The sequence below is a fragment of the Eurypyga helias genome, unplaced genomic scaffold (genome assembly GCF_000690775.1).
Source record: "Eurypyga helias isolate BGI_N326 unplaced genomic scaffold, ASM69077v1 scaffold1176, whole genome shotgun sequence".
NCBI classification, from domain to species: Eukaryota; Metazoa; Chordata; class Aves; order Eurypygiformes; family Eurypygidae; genus Eurypyga; species Eurypyga helias.
In genome coordinates, this window is record NW_010255823.1 from 69,717 (window position 1) to 94,900 (window position 25,184).

Sequence of the window (25,184 nt, forward strand, 5' to 3'; positions counted from 1 at the left end):
GAATGCCAAAGCCATTCCTATCAGAAAGCATCTTAGCCTACATTTGGCTGTTTCTCAAAATTCTAGATTTGTGATGTGCAAAGTGCACTATTGTCAGAGCAAAAAGAATCTTCCAGAGAGAAAACTGGAAAACCACCGGTTATCACATGCAAAATCTCAGCAAATGAGATTCACGAAGAAATCGGCAAGTAGAGCTGAATCATAAAAATGAGATGAATTGTGCCTAGCTGTAATGAACGTTATAGGTGTGATGTTGGAAGAGACTGACCTCCTGTGAGGTTTAATTTAGGTCTTTAATCCCTCTCCATAACTAAGCTTAAATCCCTTGAGAAAACAATAGTTTCCAAACATCTTTATTTCTAAACATTAGCTTTGATATGTACGCATGAAATTGCGATAAGGCTACTCACTTGCGAGCAAAAGAACCATTTTGGCTATATCCTCAATGATGCAGTAAATTGTTTAAAATTAAAACAGTTGGGTTCGTTGTTTGCTAGTTTGTAACATTTAAATAGAAATGTAGAATTTGCGAGCTCTCAGTAGTCTCTGATTTTTGCAGCATTTATATCAACTACTTCTATAATTGTTCAAGGGTTTGGTTTCTTTTTTTTTTTTTGCTAAAATTTTGACAATAACTGTTATCAAGGGTAAAAAAAACCCCATACCAGCCTGTCTGATAAACATGTTTCCCTGCCCTCACACCCCAGTGAGCACTGTGACACTATACTTTTATCATCTAGTGTGTGCTCAGAATGAGCTTAGAACAGCAATTGCCAGGAATAGGCAGGCGATAAACTGCATTGATTTAACACATCTTGTTTTCAATCATGCTCGGATTTTCTGAGCACGCATTTTTCCTGTACTCCAGCTTGTAGCTTTTATCTGACGAGCTGATCCCTTTTCACTGGAAAATGAAAAGGTCGCACAATAAGACACGGTTTACTGGAACTTGAGCACGCACCAGGGAAAGTATTTTAGATAAATACTGTCAGACATAGTGGAGCTGAATTTCAACAACACAATTGCTAAACAACAATACTTATTACTCTCTAGAACAAGCCTACAAGCAACTTATGGCTCACAGCAGGGGAGATCTCAGACTCAGGCTCAATAGTTAAAGAAACCTTATTCAAGCCTGTTTAAAGATGCAGTATTGCTTTTGCGTTACAGGCACCGACTAGCCATACCTCAGGACCAAAATAAATGCCTATTCAGCTGCTTTCATAGATAATTTATAGATGACAGAAAACACATCAATGACTTTTTTTCTTTTTTTTGGCAGAAAGGCGACTGGCTAGGCACTTGATTTGATTTAATCAAATGGGGTACTAGGTAGTGGTAAAAAGAAAGTTATCCATACATGAATGTCATTTAACTGAAACTAATTAATTAACCAAGGTGAGTTGATGAGGAGGCCAGTAAACAAACAGGGAGTAATACGGCACAACACATCTACCAATGGCCAAGGTAAAGTAGGCTCATAACAATAACTCTCATATATTTTCCCCCTCCCTCTGCAATGACTGCAACTATCTTGACCAATACAGCACAAGAAGAAAAACAGCTGTTCATACCAGAAGGGGCAAAGAAAATGTCCAGGTTATTCTTCACTGATTATACCCAAGAAAAGGCCTCACCAAGTAAAGAGGGAACATGACTAAGTTTTCCTCCTCAGCCTAAGTGGACCAACACCCATTTCCCAGCAAGGGCTCAGATGTAGATCTGCAGCCAAGGAGGGGAGGTTGGTTCACCCCAGCTGCACCCCCTCTTGGCACCTCCTTCCCACGCTTCATGTGTATGCGTGCACATAAACAGAGTGTGCACAAGGTCCTCAGCTGCCCCCATGTCTTGTACTCACTGCAGCACCTAAACCTACCAAATTCACCTTGATTTTTTGCCTGGCAGCAGTCTTTCAAAAGCAAACCTAATGAGTGGGTTTCCCATCTACCTCACTCTTGCAGGCTTTGGAAGAGACTCATCTTTGTCAATGCTTCCCAGGCTGCTCCCTTCTTCCAGTAGCCTTCCTCAGGAGAGGGACCTTGTTTTTCATGGACCCCAAAAAAGGCCCCCTCATTTACAGGTATTTCTGCACCACTGCCAAAGGGCCAGCCCAGCCCCTTCATGAATAAGGCGGACCGCAGATGAGAATGGCACGTTTAGTAGGGGGATTCCTGCAACACATGTTATTTGCTTGGGCAGCAGCAGTTTCAGCCCCACGGTGTTATTCTGAGCGTGTCATGCCCTGCTAGCTCATCTGTGTGAGCACTCTTACGTGGCAAAAATACCAGAGTGTCCAGAGATGAAAGCAAACCTTCCTGCCTTTTCTCTTCTCCTTGACATATCATTTATCACTTTTGCTTACAATTATATATAGTGTCTCAATCTGGCTGGAAACTTTATTGTCTGGAACTTAGTTTATATTTTGCATTATACACATCAGATAACCAAGCCTCCACCTCTAGCTGGATACATCCATCTTTCTCAGATGTTCTGCTCACACTGTAAGTCTTGCAGAAAGAATATGGTAAATATTATTTAAATTACATTTTGAATTATAATTTTAAATAGGCAAGTTACAAGCGAAGTGATAGACCTCAAGAAAAATATAAAGTAAAATCCAAATTTCCATGCAATGCCACTTTACATTCAGCCCTGTGAGCCTGTCTGCAAGAGAACTCATATAAGCATCGATTTCTCCCTCTCACCTGGCAAGTTTTTTTGCTAGATGAGTACGCTGAAAATCCGTGCTGCATTTTAGGGTTATCTCATGCAACACAGGCAGAATTCTGATATGTCTTCTTCATTAAGTGCTCATAATCCCAGAAATGAAAGTAACTCATTTCTTCCCAGGGTGCCTGTTAACTGAGAAACTCATCTTAATTGAATGCACAGATCAGTTAACCATCTTCAGATTCACAAACCATTAGTGCCCCATTTGCACAGCAGCTCTGCTGGCAGGTCTCCTCCCACCACCGCGCTTAGGGGGGATCTGAGATTCAGCAAAGGAGGGGAGGTGCTGGAGGCCATGAGCAAGCACTGTCAACGGCTTATGCTCATCACAAAATGAGCGTTCTGGGCTGAACGGGCCTTTGCTAAATCGTCAGTGCTAGATCACCTTCCAAGTCAATTACGGAGAAATCAGCAAATACTGCAGCTCTGCCCCCAAATACAAGTTAAGTAGCCTCCAAACACGCCTACAGAGAGATCACTAATCTGGAGCTTCACAGGCATAAGAGAAAGTTAAATTAATTGCCTATACCACTCCCTTCACATATTGCCTCTCTCTCACCATCACAATTTACCACCTAGAATCCATTTGGTAAACCAGCAAAGATCAGTACGGAAATTAAAATATCCCAGGTGCAGCTCTTTGCCATTAGAGCTGGTGCTTCAAAAAAAAACTATAAAAGGTGAGGAAATGTGGAACCAGACTGAAACTCAATGTCCTGTCGTGAAACATTTCCAACATGTCATTTACAGGGGGAGCGAACCGATGTTTGCTTCTTCGGTGGTGACTGTGGAGTTTGGGATACGCAGTTAAACGTCTCTGCTGGTCAGTGGCATCCCGAGGCAGTACCACATCCCTGCACATCTGCCAACTGACTAACGCTGTTCTGAGATGGCCAAAACTTTCTTGCACTCATATAGGGCTCACCAAATTCAGCCATTTTCCTTTTAATAGGATTTTTAAAAATATATTGTTACTGGACTAATTTTTCCTGAACCAAAAACATTATAATTTCCTCAATTCAAGGCAGAAGTAGAATAAACAGATTAAAGACTGCAAGATGATCAGAAAATAGAGTAGAAGTTAAAGTTACTCTGGATAACCTGAAATGATCACACAGGTTTATAATCATGTCTTTGTGCCTGTTTACTTCCTAATTTTCTAGGTAACATTGTCAGTCTATAGGAAAATTCAGATCTCAGCCCCCTGAAGTTATCAATAAAACACCTTCAGAGGAGGATGGTGTCACCTATTTTCTCATGTATAAAACAAATACCTTCCATCCAATTCAAAAGAAAAAACAAACCCCACTATAAGGTATTATTCTGTATAGATTTGTTTCTAGTGGATTTCATGAGAACTGTTGTCATTACAAAAAATTGCCACCAAAATACAAGTGTATCGTATTAATATGCCTCCAAGTTCAATACTGACACAAACAGTATCATCAGGTGATAAAAACAAAAACGCTGGAAGTGTGACATGAAAAGAGAGTATTCGAATGTTAAAATCTAATTTAGCAATTTGCAAATTGCCAGTCTAAAAGGAGGAATTTAACATTAATCTTGCTGGAAGTGGCATACTTATCAGTAACTGATTTGTAGCTTTCCAGGCAGTAAGCAATATATATAAATATACTTCTGGGTCCATCAGCAGTATGCAAGAATGCGCTTAAACAGACAAACTCACTAAGGCCCTGAGTGAGCAAAGTATTAAGCACCTGGCTGCCAGAGCTAATTAGTCTGCGCAGAGCAACGCACTGATGCTGCTGCTCCTGCTCCAAACCACCACCATCACAACTGGCCTGGGGCATCTCTGCTTGCTGCTCTCTTGCACTGTGTATGTGCCACTCAGGAATGAAGTTTGTTTTCCTCCCTCATGACCCTGCGCATGCCAAGCCCATCATCTTGATACCTAGCCACATGCTGTCAGGACACCTCAGCTCTCCAAGGAGGACACAGAGATGGGAAGGAGTGGCCCCCTGCACCATCTCTCAGCACTGCACACTTGAAAGAGGAGCTACTTGTCTTTTGGCCCAGAATACATTTATCTACTATGCAAAGTAGGCACAAGGCTGTCAGAAATGGGCTACACGCAGGGAACAATTTGCAAAAATGTTCATTGTCTTGGGCTTCAGAGAAAATTGTTTTGGTTTTGCACTGAAAAGCCCACGCTGATGCCCCGCAGCCCTTGTACATCACTGGGCTGGCAGTGCCTATACTTGCAGAGCCGAGGGACAGCCAGAGGGGGTACGGACCACACCTTAGATACCGTTCAAGAAAGGAGATTCCTACCAGTGGACCACTTTGTTGGCATGGATTTTTACCTCCTAAATGACTGGATCACACATATTCAGTGGCAAAATTAATTATCCAATACAAATCTAGCTTATAGCTCACTGAGTAAAAAGCAGACACTGACAAGGCACTGTGTCATATTAAACACTAATGTGTTTGCATCATTCATTGTCTCAAAAAATGCACCTTTTTACATGTTTTCTGAACACAGACCTAACGATCTTTTCTTAAATGAAGCCACCTAAAAATATTATGTGTATGTGCATTTGTGTGCAAATGTGGTTGTGTGGCTGAAAACATGTTATCTGCATCTCCTAGCAGATAATTCTGCACATGTTTTATATCCGCATGCACAGAGGTTCAGGATGGAGACAGTCCTTCCTCTGGCCTGTAGCAAGTGGTAGATTACTGCTGGAGCAGGTGCGTCCTAGCTCACCTCAGCCAAAGCTGGGAAACACACAGCAGCGATAGTTAAATCTAGGACTTGCAAACTGGTCACTGCTTTCTCCACAGCGAAGGGAAGTGTAACGTCACTTTTTTCTACCAAACTTTGCTGGTTGCACAAACCAAAAGTGAATGACCAAAGAAGAGAGGAAAAAATCCCCACAGGATTCTCCTGCTCTACTCAAGACAACCCAGACCTGTCATTCCCCTTTGTTCCCTTCTGCAGTTTGCCCACACCAGCAGCACGACAGACAGAGACACCTTCAAAAACTACTGCTTCAGTAGTTTATCGTACGTGTAAAATAAAATATGCACTGAAACACAAATAAAAAGAAACTGCATATATCATCCCCTGGGCACCTGGAACAAAACTAGGAAAAAACCCTACCTTTTTTCAAGATTCAAATATTCAGAAATTAAATTATTGGAAAAGGAGAGATGGGACTAATCCAACTCTGTTTTAAAGTTTGTTATACTGTGAAATACCATATTACTCTACAAGCACCATTCATCTTACTTCAGCTAATTGTGTATGATGGACACTGACCCACCAAAGTTCTGTGTAAGTATCAGATAGCAGAATTCAGTTTTAAGGACTCTTGAGAAAGTACACATGGTTGATTTTTATTACAGTTAACTGCTAAGCATGCAAATCATTATTTATTATTGGTTAGGCTCTTCAATCCTACTGGATTAAAGAGCACATTACATGATTTGGTTAGAATTTTTTAAGCACTAAAAGCTCTGCATTTCAATCAGATTATGGCTGTGGGGCCCCTAAGTTTCATGGTATTTCCCCAGCAATGAAGATGTATTTTCAATAGCAAGAGTGAAGTAACCCTCTTTGTCGGGTACCTATGCAGTGGTTTTGGCCTTATTATCAAAGCTCTTTCCACATTATTTGGCATCATACATTACCTGTAATTTATAGTAGTCCTGCATTATATCTCCATTTTAGAGCTGGGGAACAAACAGCCACAGAGCCATAAAACGTAGGTACTTATGCCTATTTAAAAATCCCAGCAGGCACCTAAATGAACTTTCAGGACTCTAAATATAATTCAAATTCTGACTGTAACAGAGTCAGAATCACACAAGAAGTCTGAGACTTTAAAAAAAAGTGCTTTTCTGCAATTGGATGACAAGCTGCTTCTCACCAGCACAGTGAATCTGCAGCTTGCAGTGTCTGGTAGGTGGGCACTAGTAGCACCAGGTGATAGCGAGATCCTGCTATCACTCAAGTTTTAGCTGACTAAATATTTGAACAATGACAGAGGGCAAGATTCAAAATTCATTACTCTGTGCTGTGATGGGCAAGGGTAAAAGAGTTGTCTGTTGGGCACAATTTTTCAGTAGAAAACTGAATAGAAAAGGAGCTGCAAGTCAAAGATTATCTGACATTGCAAAGCAAATTCTGCTTTTTAACTTCTCCTTAGGGCACTAATGAGTAAAAATGGCTTAATGCCCAACACTGCACTAGTGCCTTCAAGTAGAATTTATCCAAAATATGAATGTCACTTAGCAACTGTCATTAATTTCCCATTAAAATAACAGGATCTACAAAACAAAGATCAGTATTTTGCAACCTGTTGTGTACAGACCACCAGGACCCCAGAAGTCCTGCAACTGTTTCTTGATGGTCCGTGCAAGGGAACTAAGAGAGATGCAAGTCTATTGTCAGCAGGCTTAAAGTCACTGCGCAGTTCATTGATCAAGGGCCTGCATTTGTACTGGAAAATATTTAGGTGTCCACAACCCTGAAAAGTGTTGAAAAGACACTGCGATAGTTGGTTAGTTGGCACAAGCTCTCCTCCCGCTGGAAGATTTGCTATATACGTTGAGGCACCAGCTTGGAAGACTGTGGATATTTTCTGCTGAATGGGGCCCTTGGAGAGGAAATATTTGATTTACTGCAGAGTTCTCATTTCCCTGAATTGCAAATAAAGCGTAATTTGATTAAATGTAAATGAATCCTACAATACTTTTGGTGGCTTGTCTGAAACAATTGATTGTAATGGGCATCCGTCATTTGGCTTGATTTTAATTCAGAGACAAAAAAGGCAAAATGAGAAAACTAAAGCAAGTGCCACTAACATTCTAGAGCTGGAGCAGTCGAGATTCCTGGCACTGGACTGTCATTTCCATTGTTCTCTGAAAGCAAGCAATACAGCGGAGGGGAAACACAACAGCAAAAGAAAAAGAATAATGTGAAACACATACATAGGAATAAATCTAGAGGAAAATTAAGCTTTTTTGCAATGAATTCCGTTAAATCAGTTTAAAGAGCACAATTTGTTAAATTAATTTTAACACTGATATTCTAAAATGAATAAGGAAGATAAATATTGTTCTATGTTTCTCCATTAGAAGAAAAGCTTTGGTTTTGTATATCACCCAATTCCTTTTTCATAAGATAATTTGTAAGTGCATAATACTGGTTTTAGCAGTTCTTGTGGTCTGAAATAATAAAAGAGAAGTGAAACTTTTGATAGTGACACAAGCTTGATAAACTTCTGGTGTCACTTTCTTTAAATGTGGAACTACTCCAACCACAGAGATAATTATAGATGACCAGATTGTAACTGCTTTATTGCTTCTTCTTCCTCATAAATTTTAATTTTGGACAGTTAAGTGAAAAATGTGGTTTCAATTTCCTACAAATTGCACACAATTTGGTTTTAACAAGAAAATAGAAGGAGATGGTACATTATTTGGAGTGAATTACGGAGAGTTTGTTTCTTTGTCTTTCAGCATCATCAGAATAACAAAGTACAAAATGCAAAAAAGATGGCTGCAAAAACAAAGCAACTGTACAATGTACTAAGAAAAGCACCAAGTAATTCTTTATCTAAATAAGCTCTAAGCAATTTAACAAGGTAATACAATTGGTCTAGCCTTTTCCCCCTGTTTTACCACACTAGAGCTTAAAAGAAATCAAGCTGCATACACGTGTTACAGGATATGTTCTAATAAGAAAATGCTGTGTACATAACCATCTCGCTCTCTCAGAAGGTACCAGCAGTTGTCAAAGTGCCGTGCAAAGCAGTCCTGTTCAGACCATATTAAAAAGGCTTGGATAAATACTTACATGGAACTAACAAAACAAGAGCAGAAATGAAAGCCAACAGAAGACAGAGCCAATATTTATTTTGCCCAAGAGGTATGAGGGACTGAAATCAGTGTGTGGTTTTACCTACAGTACCCCTACCTATCCTTACAATACATATATTAGGATCGTAAATCATATTAAAGGCTACCCAGCTTTCCTTCAGCAACAATGGTCCAACAGAGGTTTTACAGGAGATGGAGTAGGTAACAGCAGCATAAAGCAAATGTTAAGAGGGGATCCTGCCAGTGCTGCCAGCAGAGAAGTGAGTCGGCTTAGCTCAGGAATTACGGGGAGACGACCCAAGCCCAAGTAAGCCCATTGGTCAGCTTGGCTATGAAATGGGATGGTGGAGAGAAAAACACAAAACGGAAATTCCAGTGTGTTCTTAGTCAGGCAGTCAAGATTTACTGTAAGGACTGTTGGTATCATAATTCTTAGAATAAATCCATGAAACTTTGCAAAGGTTGACAATTACATTCCTAATTTAATAGAGTACCTAAGTCACCTAAAGAGTTTCCTCTTTTTGGTGGGAGAAAAAAAATCCCTAAAAATTCAAATTACCAAAATTGTGAAATCGAGCGGAATAAAAATTACTAGGGGATTACATAAATTTGAGAAAGTGATGACTTCCATGCAGCTTTAGACTTTATCACACAAATCCCTAGCATTGGTTTTTGGTTGTGGTTTTTTTTTTTTTTTGTAAGAACACTCTCACTGTCCAATACCAGTGTAAGTCATAAACTGTTTTCTAAAAAAACACGTGTGTGAACTGATGAAACTGCTTAACTGCTCTATTGACACCCCGTGCCATACTCGTTTCCTGTGTTAGCCATAACACACAGTTTTTCTGTCCTATGACTGTAATCACCAAAGGCAGAAAAAACCCACAAGCATTGCCAGTGCCTTAAAAAGACGCTATACCACAAACACCTTGACCCACAAGAAAATAATTCTTTCAGTGAATAGAAAGGCATGGTCCTACCTCTTTCCAGAGGCAAGAGTATGCCTTCAGATTGCAATTGTCCCTTCCTGACTGTAGATGCAAAGAGTACAAGAGAAGAGGGTTTTCTTCACCCCACGTGTCCCCGCAGAGTCAGAACACACACCTCAGTCATTTATCATCATGCCATCTCAACCTGCCAGCTTGACAATGATTTTTCCCCCGGGGTTTCTAAACTAGAAATGTTATTTAGGTTACAAAAACAATTGCACGTTTTCTGCTTCCTGAGCCAGCGTAGACCTGCATGACTGCAAACGGAAGGAATGGCAGACCTCCCAGGGCTGCGGCGACGGTGCGCTCCTCAGGAAAAAACACATGGATGGAGGGAGATGCCTGAGAAAGCAGCGCAGGGTGAGGTGCTGTGGCCATCACCACCTGTGCTCCCTGGGTACCCGCGGTTCCACTCTGCAGACTCCAGGGCCTTGCAGTTTACACAAAGCAATTTTCTTTGGCCTCTGCATTGGCCATAGATTATTTTCCTCCTTTCATTTTTCCTCCCTTCCCCCCATTCCTTGATCAGAACTGTCCACCTCAGTCTTGCCCCCTCCAGCACTGTATGGATTAAACAGGAAAAAAAGCACAAACCTTGCAAGCCCAACATGCTGAGGATCCAGTGCAAATCCTGCAGATCAATGTTGGCTGAAATTTGCAGGTGCCTGATCTGTTCAGAACTTGCTCGTTTGGTCTGGCTCATATTTCTAGATAATGACTGTGGGGGATGCAGCAAGTTCCCAGGCACATAGAAAGCAGCTTCCTCACAGAGCAGGATGCACGTTTGTCTTCACAGGGCTAAAATGCTGCCCTGTTACTGGAGTTCACCATTTTTTACCTTTTTTTTTTTTTTTGTAAACATAGGTAAATCTTATCTGTGCTCATTATAGAATTCTTGCTGCTAAATTATTTATGCCAAACAATCAAGTGTGGTACCTTTGCAGTTGTCAGCAGATAAACAGAAATGCAATGTTGCATGATGGAGTTAAATGCTGTGGAAATGTCGGGGCGCTTATTTTAAAATTCCACTGACCTTTGCTGTCCTTTTTTCAATGTTTGCTTATTGCCACAGTAAGGAAACACTGCAATAAGATCAGGAATTTTTATATGTGGATCCTGAAAGTCGATATTCAAGGAAAGCATGTTTCCTCAGTTACACCATTTCTGATTATGTGCTATCAAAGAGACAGCACAGAGGTACCGTTTATACAGCACACAGGCAATACATGGGATACAGCAAAGAGAGCAACAGCAAGAAAACTCAAGCAAACTACAAGATTGTCCTACGAGGAGCACGGGAGCACGTTGTCTGCCTGTTGTTACAGTGGGATACTATGACATTTAGATACTACAGGTCTGTGGTTATTTTGGGGGTTCCTCTCTCCCTGCTGGCAGTCCAGGCTCTGCGGGACCTGTGTAACAAGGCGATAGTATCTGTGAAATAATGAGCAGGGGAATGCAGTGCTCCATTGCAATGTTAGGTGCGATGTTGCACACTAAAGCACCAGATCAATACTTCCAGCAGCAAACCGTTCAATACCCCTGAATTATTGCTTCATTTTTCTTCTTATTATAGATGAGTTGTGTTATTATTTTCCCCAAATCGATAGTTTACAACCTTTTTTATCCGTTTCTCCATAAATTTTGTGATTACTTTAAACTGGGAATTCCGGTACACTAAATAAGATGCAGTATCTGAGAGGTAGTGAATGTACCAACATGATTTTTTACTCAAGACACTGCTTAAAGGCAGATCCTAATCAATAGCTAAGTAGGGAAATTTTTACGTAAGAAACTTGGAAGCAGCGCCACTCCTACAAAATTCAAATTCACATTCCCAGAAAACACTAGCTACAAAAGAAGACTATTTTAGAAGTATGGGGGGAAAGAGGTCTGATGGGCACTTTGAGTGGGAAATTTAATTCCAAACAAATATGCTTTTTACTTCCCCTCAGCTAAAGGGAGACCATAATTCACTGAAATTGTTTCTTACAAAGCAGATAATCCTGTGCACCTTAAGAGTGATTTAATTAGCTTCCATAGCTGTCTCCTGCTAAGTGTTTAAAGCATCTGCAAATCAAATCATGTTAACTCATCTGCTGCACCACTTTCTTTGTTCTATGCATAGGACCTTCCTAATAGCATTAATAGAAGCATGAGTTTCCCTGGAGAGGGGAGTAGCAAAGTGAGTTAATTACATAGTTATTGTAAAATTGTGTACATTATTCCACAGTGTGAGTATTAAGGTGCTATACAGAAAATAATTACAATTTTGGGTGATCCCAAGGACCGCAATGTTGTTCAGTTCAAAAGGATAATGCAGATTCCCAGTGAAGTTGGAGGAATTCTGTTGGATTCCTGTATGTGGTCTGCCTGGCCCTGCTGTTCATGGACTTCAGTGCAGGATCCTAGCTATTCCCTATATATCGGCTACGATTTCTATCCTGATGTTTAGTGCAGAATTACAAGATCTAACAGCAGGAGGTAGAGTAATCTCCATTCAATGTTTTATAACGCTTTAAAAATTTTAAAAGGGGAAAAAAAAAAAATCCCTGGGATTTTCTGCTATAAATTGTCCAGTTTTCTGCTCATATCCAATTGCTCTAATTAGGTATGGCATCACAGACTGGAAAGAGCAAGTCCAGTAGCTCTTTTGGATCTGGACATCAGTACTACAGTAGGACAAACTACATAACCATTCCCTCTCAATAACTGTCCAGAAATAATTTCCTCCAATTAACTTGTTAGCGGAAAGTATGTCAAAGAGTTTTTCTGATTAACCTTATCCTTGTAGACAGATCATTAAAGAGTGGATTGTTACAAATTTTTGGTTTAAATTGTCCATTTATAGCATATGTTCAGAGAGGTCATGACCTCACCTGTGTGTTTGCTGCTTTTGAGTCACGTCTCAACAACCAACAGTAAGTTTTACATCCTTTAGTTCAGGCAAAGACACATATATATAGTCTTTGCCATAGTTTACTCCCAGTTTTTCTTAAAAGACTGTCTCAGGTAACCCACTTGTTCAAACATTCACAGGTAGTGAAACACTACAGGGAAACTGAAGGAAATTCATTACCCAAAACCAAATGAATATTCATGGTCTGCAGAAATACCCTTATTTCTCAGCTCTAATCAGCACAAACACCTGTGAAAAAAGGTCTAATAGGTGAAATTGGAAAGGGGAGGGGGTCATTTTCCATCCTTTTCCGTAAGCCCCAATTTAAAGCAGGTTGATTTGTCTATTTAACAGAACTTGCAAACAATGCAAGGATAAACAGTTTTCATGAAAAAATGATGTGCAGACTGGCCTTGTCTTTGGAAAATTTGAACTAAATTCTTCATTCCAGAACAAAAGACACTTAGAGCAGGTTCTTGTTCCTGTCCTTGACCTGCCAGACTCATGCAAAAATACCCCGGGAAGATACAATCTAAGGCAAATAAGTGAGACACGATTCACACTCTTCCTCTTAAATAAATGATGTTCATATTTCAATACAGGATTTAAAGGAACTGAAAGTACCTCAAAATTTAAAAACTGTAGAGAAAATATTATTGGTTTTCAGTATGATGGACACTAGAAGACCTATTTTTAGGAACAACAATGTAACGACTATTATCAGTAGCTGTGCACAACACGCTTGTGAACTTTGGGGAGAATTTTCTTTGAACCAGTGAAACTAGGCAGAGATCTACATTTGGTAAAAATATTTCTCTTGAAAAAGTGGCCTTGCAACATTAATTCATCGTTAATTCTAGCAGTAAAATCTTGCCTTTCATTTTTACAAATACAAGCTTGCTGCTCGAACTGCCTGAGCATAGAAGTGACGTATTTTTCTTTCACAGGTCATAGTCTTCTCAGGAAAGTACCAAGCCGAAAGGTGGGAATAGAATATAAGTTAGAAGAAAAAAAGGGAGGACATTAAGCACATGTATTTCAGAAACTATCATGGGATTATAATACTTGGCACAACAGTTACTTTCCTACACAGCACCTAGCATGCAGGGCACTGAGGCCATAATGTTTCTCATCCACCGTCAGCCCTCCAAGTGCATGTTTGAGCACCTGTTTAGAGCCTGTATGCAAGGCAGAGGACAGAGAGAAGAGTTTCCTGATGGAGATTTACCCACTTCTAACATGATGTCTGAGACAGTCAAGGGGGTAACATGCCCCAGAGCTCCAAAGGGAGGGTCGCTAGAGCTCACTAGATTTTAATCCCTTATGCAGACAAGGTAAAAGAGAACGTCATCATGTTGAAAAGGGATAAGGCCCACCCCAGAAGATGCTGAAGCACTAAAAAGTGACAGCAAGTTTCACAATTATTCATGACATCACAAGTTTTGCTCTGTAGTTTTCATAGATTTAAAATGAAGAGTTTGGCACCACTTTCTGTTTTAACAAAAATGTATTTTTGCTAGATGTCTGTTACAACATTTTAATTTCCATGTGCATATTCTGTCCCGTTTTCATATATACTTGAAAATGTACTATTCTTAGTTGATTGTGCAGGGTTTATCTCAGTTTTGGTTTTTTTTTTTTTTTTAATTAACCCATTGTCTGCTGGGAATGGGGTTTCCTCTTGCTAACCACCAATGCTGACACCTGGTACCATGGAAAAGCAGTTCAAGTCTGCAACTCTTCGTGTAAAGAAGTTAACCACAATTTATGCCAACAGGAAAAAGGATGAAAACCCCACATTTGAGAGGAAAGGGAGAGGAGGGAAAATAATGAAGACACTGAAAGATGAAGTAACAGTGGCTATGGCCATATAAATACCTTAAGGCAAGACTGTAGGTCTGCAAGGGTAACTGTCCAAATCCAGGCTCTTCAACTGTGATACTGAATGGGTGGTTCACACTTGTCTCCCCAGGGATAAACTTTGATGAACTGTCTGGTACTCGGTAGTCTAAGTTCAGTGTGGGTATGAAAGAAGTCATGCAGAATAGCTGACATGCTGCAAAGCATACTCCAATTTACATCATTCCAATATGTTTGTGCAGTAAAACACTAACTTCTGTCCTACCTTGTGGAAGAAAAGATCTGCATACACATGGCTTGGCAGAATTAAGTAATGATGATTTTATACTGCAATTAACTGCAAAACTCAGACCAATGACAAAACATTTTTCAGTGAAGTTTATACACAGACCTCAAACAATTAGGCTTGAGACTTTTTTGTGCAGGGAGAAGTTGAAGAAAGTTTTTTAAAAAGCAGTAAGGACAATAGTTTTAACCCCACAATGTTCTTCATTAGCAACAGCGAGCAGATAACGATACGGATCTGCCAGAAGGTCGTAGGGAAGTTTGGTGAAACTTTTGTGCAGGTTGAATCTTCAAGGAGGCTCGACTTTCTCTAAACCTTTAGTCAGCCATTATCATGAAGTAAACGTGGACTACTGCCAAATGTCTCAGATCATTTAAAACACCACAGTCCCAATTCCCTGGCTTTCTGAGTTCTTGTCTTTCCCTCTGCTGGCTCCTGTGGTGCCAGCAATACAGGGTCTCTCCAGTCTACAAAGGCATGTCCGCGCTGCAGACTGCAATGTGTTCTGTACCAAAATACATACACTGACTTTAAATAAAGTAACAATGGACAGTGCAACTTGCACCAGGAGGCAACCGTGCAGTGTTTTGGCCAGGCCTGAGAAGCACCAGGATTCAGCCTAGCGATACTGGGACTAAACTGTTTCCAGCATCTCTACCCAGACACCACAGCAGACCGCATCGCTTATGCGTTTGATATCTTCATAACTAAGCAGAAGAGCCTGTGTGAGTTCTTGCAAGATAGCAGAAAAGTACAAAGAACTTCACACTCCATGCAATAAATTGCTCTTGCATCCACTGAGATGAAAGGCTACAAGTACAAGATTTTCCTTTTATCTATATATTAACAAAGAAGCCTGAATCTGTAGACATGGGCTATATTGGGGCACATCTACTCTGTAGTTATTGCTGTCAGCAAGCTTTAACCAAGCTAGATAAGCATTACTGGCTGCGTAGGAATGCTAGTACAAGCTCAAAGCAGGTGAGGCTGCCCAAGTCCTGCCTCCGGGGAACGTTGGCTGCACACCACACTGCTGGTCTGAGCCAGCCGTACAGCGTTCACTTGTGGAACAAAATGCCTAAGCAAAATGAACCCTCCCTCTCGAACAAGGACCTCAAAGGATTAAGCACAGCTTAGTGAGGCTGTTTTGCAGGTAGTGCTGTGCGAGAGCATGCCTCAGGCAGCCGTGCACTAAATTCACATTGTGGCTTGCTCGCCAGAGCCAACGTGCTGCACGCACGGGCACCTCTGACAGTCTAGCCCACAGACTGGCTGTTCTTCAATGGCACACAGTAAATCCTGCACACGGTTCCAGGCAGAAATCAAAACCTGTGCACCCCAGGAGAAGCACAGGAAGGATGAGTTACGTACATATATACCTGCAAGGCAGCCAGAATTCCCTGCTATGAAATATTTCAGATGCAACAAGTAGCTGAGGAGTCAGCTTTCTGGACCAGCAAAAAGATAGTGCTTTGTCCCTCTTCTCAAGGCATGCACAGGATCAAAATGCATTAAGGTAAGCATTGCAGCCACTGCTGCTACTATAAACTGTCCATTTCTGAGGCATTTGTTTAATCTGAACACTCCTACATTAAGAAACAAGACAATGAAACTCCTTGTAGAAATAGAGCGCAATTCAGGCTTTTCAGAAATTCATCTCAGCTCTCTGTTTTATTGGCCATTTTTTTAAAAGAGGGAATAATATCTTATCAACTGACATGAGCTAAAAGGAGAATAAAAAAAGATTAACAATTTCAGTCTGGAATAAGAGAGTTTTGAAGCAAGGGCATGAAAATTTAAAGGTTTTGGGGTGGGGATAAAGAAAATAATTTACAAGGCTTATTTTGTGAACCCAGAGGGTTAATTTATCATGAAGTAAGCCTGGAACTTCAAAAGCAAAAAATGGTTTATTGGCTTTGAAGGTCAGATAACTCTGTTATATCATATTCAATAGGTTAAGATTCCAAGAGTCTACAGGGTTGCATGACAATTGCAGGAATCCTTATAAAGTCAAGTTTATACCTTTACCGTTAATAGCTTTCTAATCCTTTACCACAAATTTATAGTTTAGAAATGGCAACACATCTTAAAGATTAAAGGTATGTGACAAACAGTTCATGTCCTTTAATAATCAAATCACATCGCTTAGATTGGGGGCTTATCAGGCTTTTTCCTACCCTATGGTTTCATAGGTAGAGAATACTTTATATCCCTATTACATGAATGATGAATGGGACCACTGGTTATGGGCTGTTATTTGCTTGGCTGTAGTCAATATGTTTTCTTTGGACAGGGACTTCAGTGATTTATTTATCTTTTGGCCTTATCACTTATTAACTCAGGGCAGACCGAAACAGCCGAGGTTGTGAATAAGGACTAGTGCCCATTTAGACTTCTAATATCAGAGGAAATATTCTTTTTAATGATCCAGCTACCCTTTGCTGCATAGACTCTGATTGTGCTTCCCTCTAACTAGAAAATAAAGGTCATATTTCTTGGAAAGTGTATACATAAAATATGCAAAATAATATGTTTGCTTCACAGCCAGCTTTATTCTGACGGTTGCTGTAATTGCTTTCATTTTGCAGCTGTCCTACAGGTACACTGCACACTTTTAGTGTTTTTGCAGTGTGTTATGGTGCTGCCAGTGTTTAGGAAATACCAAAGACGTGGATTCTGTGTTCCTATTAGCATAAAAAAGGAATTTTCCAGTCTACATCCTCTCTGGCTGGTAACACCCTTTTCCCTGCAATCAATTGGGATTCTTCCTATCTTCCTCTCCTGAATTTCTGCAAACCAAATCAACAACCCTGATTCAACTCTGATAACTGTCGTACTTCAATCCACTGGGCATGTCCTATCAAACTTCAGAGGACACTTTTGTAACAACATTCATCTCCAAGCTCACCACCAAATAATAAGACTGAAGTTATTTTATCCAGGAAAGCTTGTTCCAAAACAATTGAAACCTCTTTTTTGCCGTTGTTGTTTTTCCTAAAAATTTCCAGATAGGCCAGGCAGACCAGGTGTTAACACTGACTCAGCAGAGCAACTAAATTAATGGACTGGAGCTTAGAATGGGCCAAGTTCAAGCTTGAACTCAAAGATTTCCGGAAGGCAACTTTGCTTTTCAAAGCCAGGGAGCACCCAAGATCACATCACTGGTGTGGTGCTTGGAGAGAGATACTGCACCAATCCCTCTCTTGCTTTCCCATCTATATTTTACCTGCAAGCATCCCCAGCCCAGCAGTAGTGCCATGAGGACCCATTTCTTCAGTGACTATGACAAACTCCTATGGTTGCAGAAAGCCACGTGTACAGCTTAAGTTCCTCAGCCCAATGCACCACCCCAAAGACAGGTCCATCCCTGAGCTCCACACAGCATCTGATGCCTCCAGTATGTGTGTTCAGCTGGGAACAAACACTCCATACACTGAGACGAAGGGGGAACCAAGCGAACTCTGCATTAGGACATTTTTTCAGAGAGCTGTTATGAGGGACATTTTGGCTTGGTTTTGGAGACATGAATTAAATTCACCAGTAAAAGTCTACATTTACAAAAGATTTAACTTAATTCTTCCTTAGCTGATTGTGCTATATTTGGGATTTACCACATCTCCTCTGTCATCTGCATAGTCTCTCTGAGATCAGGAACAGATTTCCTATTGAGCATCCAAAGCACAGGGTAACTGGCCACGCAGGACTCTCCTGCTTTTAAGAGCAGACAGCAGATCTTATTTTAAACTTCATACATTTCTTCATATTGAGGGATTTTGTTCTGTTTCTCTGTAGTTCTGTGACTATTTAACTTTGAGTCATCTGATACTTCTTATTCTACCAATGCTATTAATATTTACTAACAACAGGCAGATAAAAACTGCTGTTAAAAACCAAACGACATTCATTTGTTAGCTACCAGATCTCATAGCTGGTCACTCTTCTGGAGAGGTGAGGTGCTCTATATTTCATTGCAGATTAACAATTGTCATATCTCTGAGGGTGAAGAATTTTATAAATTCATCAGGATAAAAACCAACAGCATCAGAGATGCTGGCTTTTTATTTTATTTTTATTGTTCTGTTGATGGTGGCCTTCTCTCCTCATTTATACTAATCAGCTATTTAAGTGTTCATGATTTAATAATAAACACACATGAATGAGGCATTGTAAAACTAATGAGGTTGAGTATTACTGATGCTGAGAATAACTGCCACTAGGTTTTAACATTTCTCAGGAACTAGCAGATACACAGCAAGGGCCAAGGTTAGTTGGTGTAAGGGTCAAACTCTAGTGCACAGGGATCAAGAAAGGCTCCAGTGGGGCTACAGGAACCTCCTGACAGCCGGTCTGTCTCTTATCACCACTTTGGTTTTGGTTTTGTTGGTTGTTTTGGTTTGGGTTTGTTTTTTTTTTTTCCTCTACAAACTCCAGAACTCTCCATTCTGAAAACTAATTACTTCATTGATTATGTATCTTTTGAACTTTTCTTAGTTATTGGTGACTTCCTGAAAGCAGAAAATTTTCCTAGCAAATGAATCACTGAAGCTTACCAGGCTGCAAAATTTAGGGACAGGAGATCACCTTTTAAATAGTTCAAATTTTGACCAGATCTGTGTACATGGTTAAATCTCTGCTTCTAGGACTGTGTTCTGAAATTTTAAATGGCGATGGGTAGGTTTTGGTCTCTTACTCTTGGAGGTATTTGACTTAAGAAATGAAGAGAGAATGATTCTCAAAACACAACTACCCCTGTGGTTCTGTAAATTAAACCATTTAAAGATATAAACCTAAAACTGAAGCCACCTAAACCCAAGGCTTTTGAAAATGTTACCCAAATCATCTGAGATCTGCAAGGCACTTCCTGTTTGTACACAGACTCAAATGTTTATAGAAGTGAATAAAGGGTGAAATGAGGATGGAGCAGGGATCTTTCCACATGAGGTTATTTCTTCTTTGTATCAACTAGGAGAATGAAAAGTTCTCTGAAAGCCCTATGACATTTCAGAGAAAGAGGCAGTTTCCCAGAAGTTCTGCGAATATCCTGACCTTCATAGTGCTAGCATTTCTACATCACCCTACACACAATGGCCAAAAAGTGTAATGCAAACACTGGTCAGTCTCGGCCGTGCTCCACTCTGACCCACTTGGTCTTTGTCACAACTATCCTGGAGGATCAGTGCTCACCATCTGTTTATTCACACTGCACAGCAAGCTCTGTGTGCCCACACTAACCCTACATCCACCCATTCCTTGTAGTAGCACCTCTAGAGACATCCCAGAGTCCATAGCTTATAACAAACCTCAAATGAAATGGGGGGGGGCGTGCTTGACTGTTTCTCTAGGTGCCCTACCAGCACACAAATGGTTCAGCCCACAGCCTTCCTGCAAGACTAATGTAAATGATAATAGTCCCTAAATTCCAAACTGTATCCAACCATGTAAGCAATTTAAAAAAAAAAAAGGAACAGTATTTGGAGTACTGCTCAGCCAAGAATCTGAATTAACCTCACGTTTAATACGTTACCTTAGTGACAAAGCTATATTCTTCTGACCCCTGTGCAGTCCTTTGCTCTAGTTTGGGAACAAAAGCACAAAACCTTAAACTGAACAGGTGGTAGAAGACAGCATCACGCATTTTTATGGACCTTCCATATGTCCTTTCCAACATGCAGTAAGATAAATTTTCTTTTCACTTACATTCAAACAGTCCCACCCAAATCTCATGGTTTAGTACCATAATCCATAGCAAAATTCATCTGTGAAAATCATGCTGTCCATGATGCATCCATTTTTCAAAATTAAAAAAAAAAAAATTAAAAAAACCCCAATGGCCTGTCCAAGTGTCACAGATTTTTGCCAATTCTCATCTCTTGTTTAACTCAAACATATATGCCCTGAGTCACCTTGGCAGTCTACCCATGGATTTGTATCCCGAATGGCTTCTTCCTTTATCTCAGTTTCTCCAGTCCTAAAATAATGGTAGTGATACATACCTGACTCCTAAGTTGTGACATGAAGCTTAATCCATTCAGTGCTCTTCAGAACCAGAAGAGTCTTACAGATGTCACAGAGCAATACTGACCAGCACGTTTGGGTATTTCTGCTTGCAATAGGGACTTTTAATATTATTCCAAAATGAGCACACATGCAAGACGTGTTCAGACTTCTGTATTTAAAATAATGTTCTCTCAGGAATGTCAAAGCTTAAAATCTAAGCAATAATTGCTCTATAAGTGCATGCTAATGGCTTGCTTCGTAGATGGAAAATAAAATTGTAAGCACAGGGTTGACACTGGTTTTTTTCTTTCAAAAATACTTACAAAAGCCAGGATTTCTCTGTATATGTGACCTTGATTCCTAGATGGCACATGAACTACTTAGAGATCATGTTACTAAGTTGTTTGCAGTTAAAGGGGAAAAAAAGGCTAAAATTAATGGGTCACTGAGTATTTTCTTCTGAGAACTTAAGTACTTAACAGTAAGAAAAAAACAGTTTACAGCCAGGTGGCTTGAGGGGATATTTTGTTGAACACTGATTAAAAATAATTTCTTCTAAATGAGACCTGACCACAAAATGGGACCATTAACAAGCAGGGACATTCTCACCAGAAAGGAAACTACGCCTGATCAACTCCTGCACCGCCCACAAACCCCAGGTCTTTTTCTCTCTCTCTCTCTCTCACACTATTTTTTTTTTTCCCCGTTTTTCTCCTCTCCCCTTTTCTTGTTCTTAATAGCAGCGTAAATAAGCAGCAAGTGATGCTGAAATGTTTTCGGCCAAAAACAGAGGCCAAACTCCTCTGAGAAAACATTTGGCCTCTGTGGTTTTGTAATATGTTCCAGAACACTGAGTTCACTGAAGAACATTGTGAAAAACTCCCATCGGCTGGAGTGATGCTGGGGAATGTTACTGTATCCCAACTTCCAATTGGTCCATTTCCTGCAGGCCTTGTTAAAAAAAAAAAAAAAAAAAAAATACTATGTGGGAGTTAAAACAAGTTCTCATGGGAAAAATGAATGGCAAGAAATTCTAGCTTTAAAAGAAACAGCTAATCTGCTAGCTTGATTGTTCTTCAAAACTTACAATGAACCAATAATCCTAATTAAAAACACTTGGCCTAGTTCTCTAAAGCATCATAGCTTTTTCTATGCTTCGTTTGTACACACCATAGACTATTAGTTTTTTTCTAGTGCTCACTAACAAAGTGCTGACTTTGTTGGGATGGCTGAGCTAATTTCGTGAACTCAGTGTGAAACCTTAGCTAAACAAAATTGTGGTAATTTTCCTTAATTTGTAAAAGTGATTGGAGTGCAAACAAAATTTTCCTCTTGGGTCAATCCTATAATTTTCAATTAACTAAAACTAATCGGCAGGCGTGTACTGAACCTGCATTTTGTTTAAAGGGCTGGAAGGCACTTCTGAAGGTCAGGATGGATTAATTGTTTTTATTTTAGTTTCATTTAGTCCTTTTTAAAAAGCCACATTTAAGTTCAGGCTGCCTCTAAAAGGAAAATGCAAATTGTGTGAGGTACGATTTCAGTCACAATAGCTTTTCTGTATCTACCGTAACTCCATAAAAGCTGCATAAGTGGGAGAATTGTCCATGGATCACCTTTGATTTTATCACTGTTGTTTAGTATTTCCTAACTTTCATTTATTGAATGGAAAATAATGTGTTTTAAACATTAACCTGAAAATGCATATACGGAAACACTCTCCCTACTGGGACACCTTATTTCCACATTCAGCCATCTGCTTCTGGGCAGACAGGCTAAACTGCTGCCCTCCTTTTTACTGGAAAAGCTAATTAATGATGATCTAAGAAGCAAAAGCAAAATGAGTCTAAGCTATTTTTACATTTCAATTGCAAAATGAGGTCCCCAAAAATTTCTTCCCAAAGTTAAGGGGGGCAGGCTTTCTCCCTTTTTTCTGCTAATTCTGCACGCATACTTGCTGTTTCACCAGCCCAAGGTGCAGCCACTCCCCCGGTGGCTTGACAACAAGCAGGACAGCACAACTTATTTTGAGTAGGAAAGTGAGAAGGGAAAGGATTCACGGTCAAACTGTCCAGAGCTCTGGCTGACACTTTCATGTGGTATACACTAGCAATTTGCACCAGCTGGTAATGTGACCCTTCACTTTTTCTTTGTTCTAACACATTCAAACCCTAAAAAACTTTTTTGATATGGTGCATTACTGTCCAATATATGAATTTCCCACATATTGTTGAAATCATAATGCTCACAATAAATACACACAGCTTCCACAAGCGCCTGCTGCTCAGCCAGCAAGGCAGTACATGAATACTTTAAGACCCATCTTAAAGAAACCCAGTGCATAATCCCAACTGGGGGAGAGGGTATTTGAAAAAGACAACAAAGCTTTATAGGGCACCTTTGTTCAACTTGCTTAGCGTTAAGAAAAATGAAATGAGATGCTACCCAGCTGGAGGCACAGAAGTCTCTCCTCTGCCTCGAGTTCCTGTGTGTACAGTCACAGTTGGAGCAATATATCTGCCCAGTGTAATCCAGAACGCCTCATAGCCACAAGTCTTTATGATATCTTATTCTTAAAGTTTCAGGGGCAATCAAGAATGGGGAAAGGAATGATTGTGATGAACCACAGTTCAGGCAGTTACACTAGTCCTGTCTGCCTATGTTGTACAACAAGCACATAAAATGACAACATCAAAACCTGGACCAAGACATTAACTCTTGTAGCATCCTTCCAAGGAGCCAATGACATGCATTCTTTTTGAAAAGTTAGGCTGCTACTTGATTTACTTCCCAGGACATTCTTATCACTCCTGAGAGTGGTTTAACACTGACAACATGATTTTTTGCTAATAATTCTTCAGGCCAAACCATTTGACTTAGTGGTCTTAGAGTGGGATGCCACCCCAAGACACACTGTAAGTCACTATGTCTGCAGCATTGGCTGGGGTGAAAGCTACTTAGCCTTCCTGGAAGTCAGAGACAAGTATGTTAAGGTGAGATGGGCAAGCAAAGAGGCTGCTGATTTGTACACTTGCAACTCTTGCCAGACAACATGAGATGGAGATGTTTAGCAAGACGCTTCTTGGAAGGCAGGGTTGTGATTGCACTAGTATGTCTGGCTCTTCATGCTTGTGCTTTTCCTCTGTTTGTTTAAGTATTGGAGTATCTTTTTCTCTCCTTCCCCTCCTTTCCAGGGTAAAGACATGTCCCATTGTGAGGACAAACAAGCAAACAAAAATCCCACACTGGTATGCTTTCGGATTCATCTCTGCAGTCATCTATTTCTGCAATCCAGACAAACTGGTAACTTCAATGACATGCTCAGCCAAAATAATAAAATACAGTACGCCTTTTAATGACGAAAGCAGAAGCCCTAGCAAGTGTGATATATAGCCTGCCCTATTTCTCCATCTTTTACCTAGTACTAAAGCATCCTTACCTGTGTAAATGAATCGTCCAGGCGTTCCCTTGCAAAACTGCTTAGATTTGTAGGACAATGTGACTTCTACAACCCCTGGGATATGTCGGGGTGGTGTCTGTACGCGGATGGCATGAGGAGTAATCAGCTAGAGAAAAACATTGAGAAGGGAGAAGAAAGGGGGGAAAAAAAAGCACTGTTAGATGCTGAACACTTCTTTAATAACACTTTCCTCTCAGATCACAGTAAACAAGCTTTGAAACATGTAATTAACCTGTCAGTGTTTGAATACAATCTTGATGTAACCCACACAAAAGCCAGTGACTACAATATTTACAAGCATTCTCCTCCTCAGCCATAACAACATTATTTCTGTTTTCATACATGGCAGGCACTTGATTCCTAGTACGAGCATCAGCCCTGGTTTAATGGTTTAACTTCAGCTTGCAGCAGCAGGATGCCTATGCTTGCTCAGGTGAACACTGGGGTCATGGCAGTGTCCACCAAATCAGATTGATAACGATACGCAGTTACACGTGTGAACACGGCAGAGCCCGAGCAGAGGGAGACTCGTCTCCAGGTGACATCTGTGCAATGGAAAACACCACGTGCTCCTGGTTTAATTTCTATTCATTTTCTGGAGGTAAAACTGATTACGGCAGAAATGCAAAGTTTGGTTTCTGAAGGATGCTGGATCTTTCCTTGCAAATGATCAGGGCACTTGAGAAAGATATAACAGCTATAACCATCTAGCCATCACTTCTAGCCTGCCTTCACTGCAATGGCTCACACATTGGAGAGGGCTCCTGCAGATGTGGATATACAGAGCAGTACGCAGACAAACAAACGTTAATAGGGTTGGGGATCCCAATCCTCTTAACACAAAAGTTTGGGGTGAATAAGTCCTTCACTTTCCAGGCTCTAGACCATTTGTGCTCTCTCAAGATCCTGGCCTGGTTTTAAAGCATAGCCCCTGAAATTAATATTAGAGTCATCTAGGAGCTCACTAATTTATGGCAGGTTAACTCAAATCTCTGCTGCAATCAGAAACTACAGAATTGTCCTCGCCATCACTGAAACGTCGTCACTCATCATGCTCCCTCAGACAAGAACAGTAAAAAGATGTACGGAGAAAAGCTGACATGATTGTGTCCA

The 25,184-nt window shown here is 40.4% G+C and overlaps 1 protein-coding gene across 1 annotated transcript in view; it reads right to left on the reverse strand.

The window, feature by feature from the left end:
• EBF1 (early B-cell factor 1) overlaps window positions 1-25,184 on the reverse strand; it is a 101,983-nt gene that overhangs the window by 39,544 nt on the left and 37,255 nt on the right. Inside the window, exon 4 of the mRNA XM_010153417.1 lies at window positions 24,051-24,177. Coding sequence (XP_010151719.1) covers window positions 24,051-24,177 — 127 coding nt within the window. The remainder of the gene's footprint in view (window positions 1-24,050; window positions 24,178-25,184) is intronic.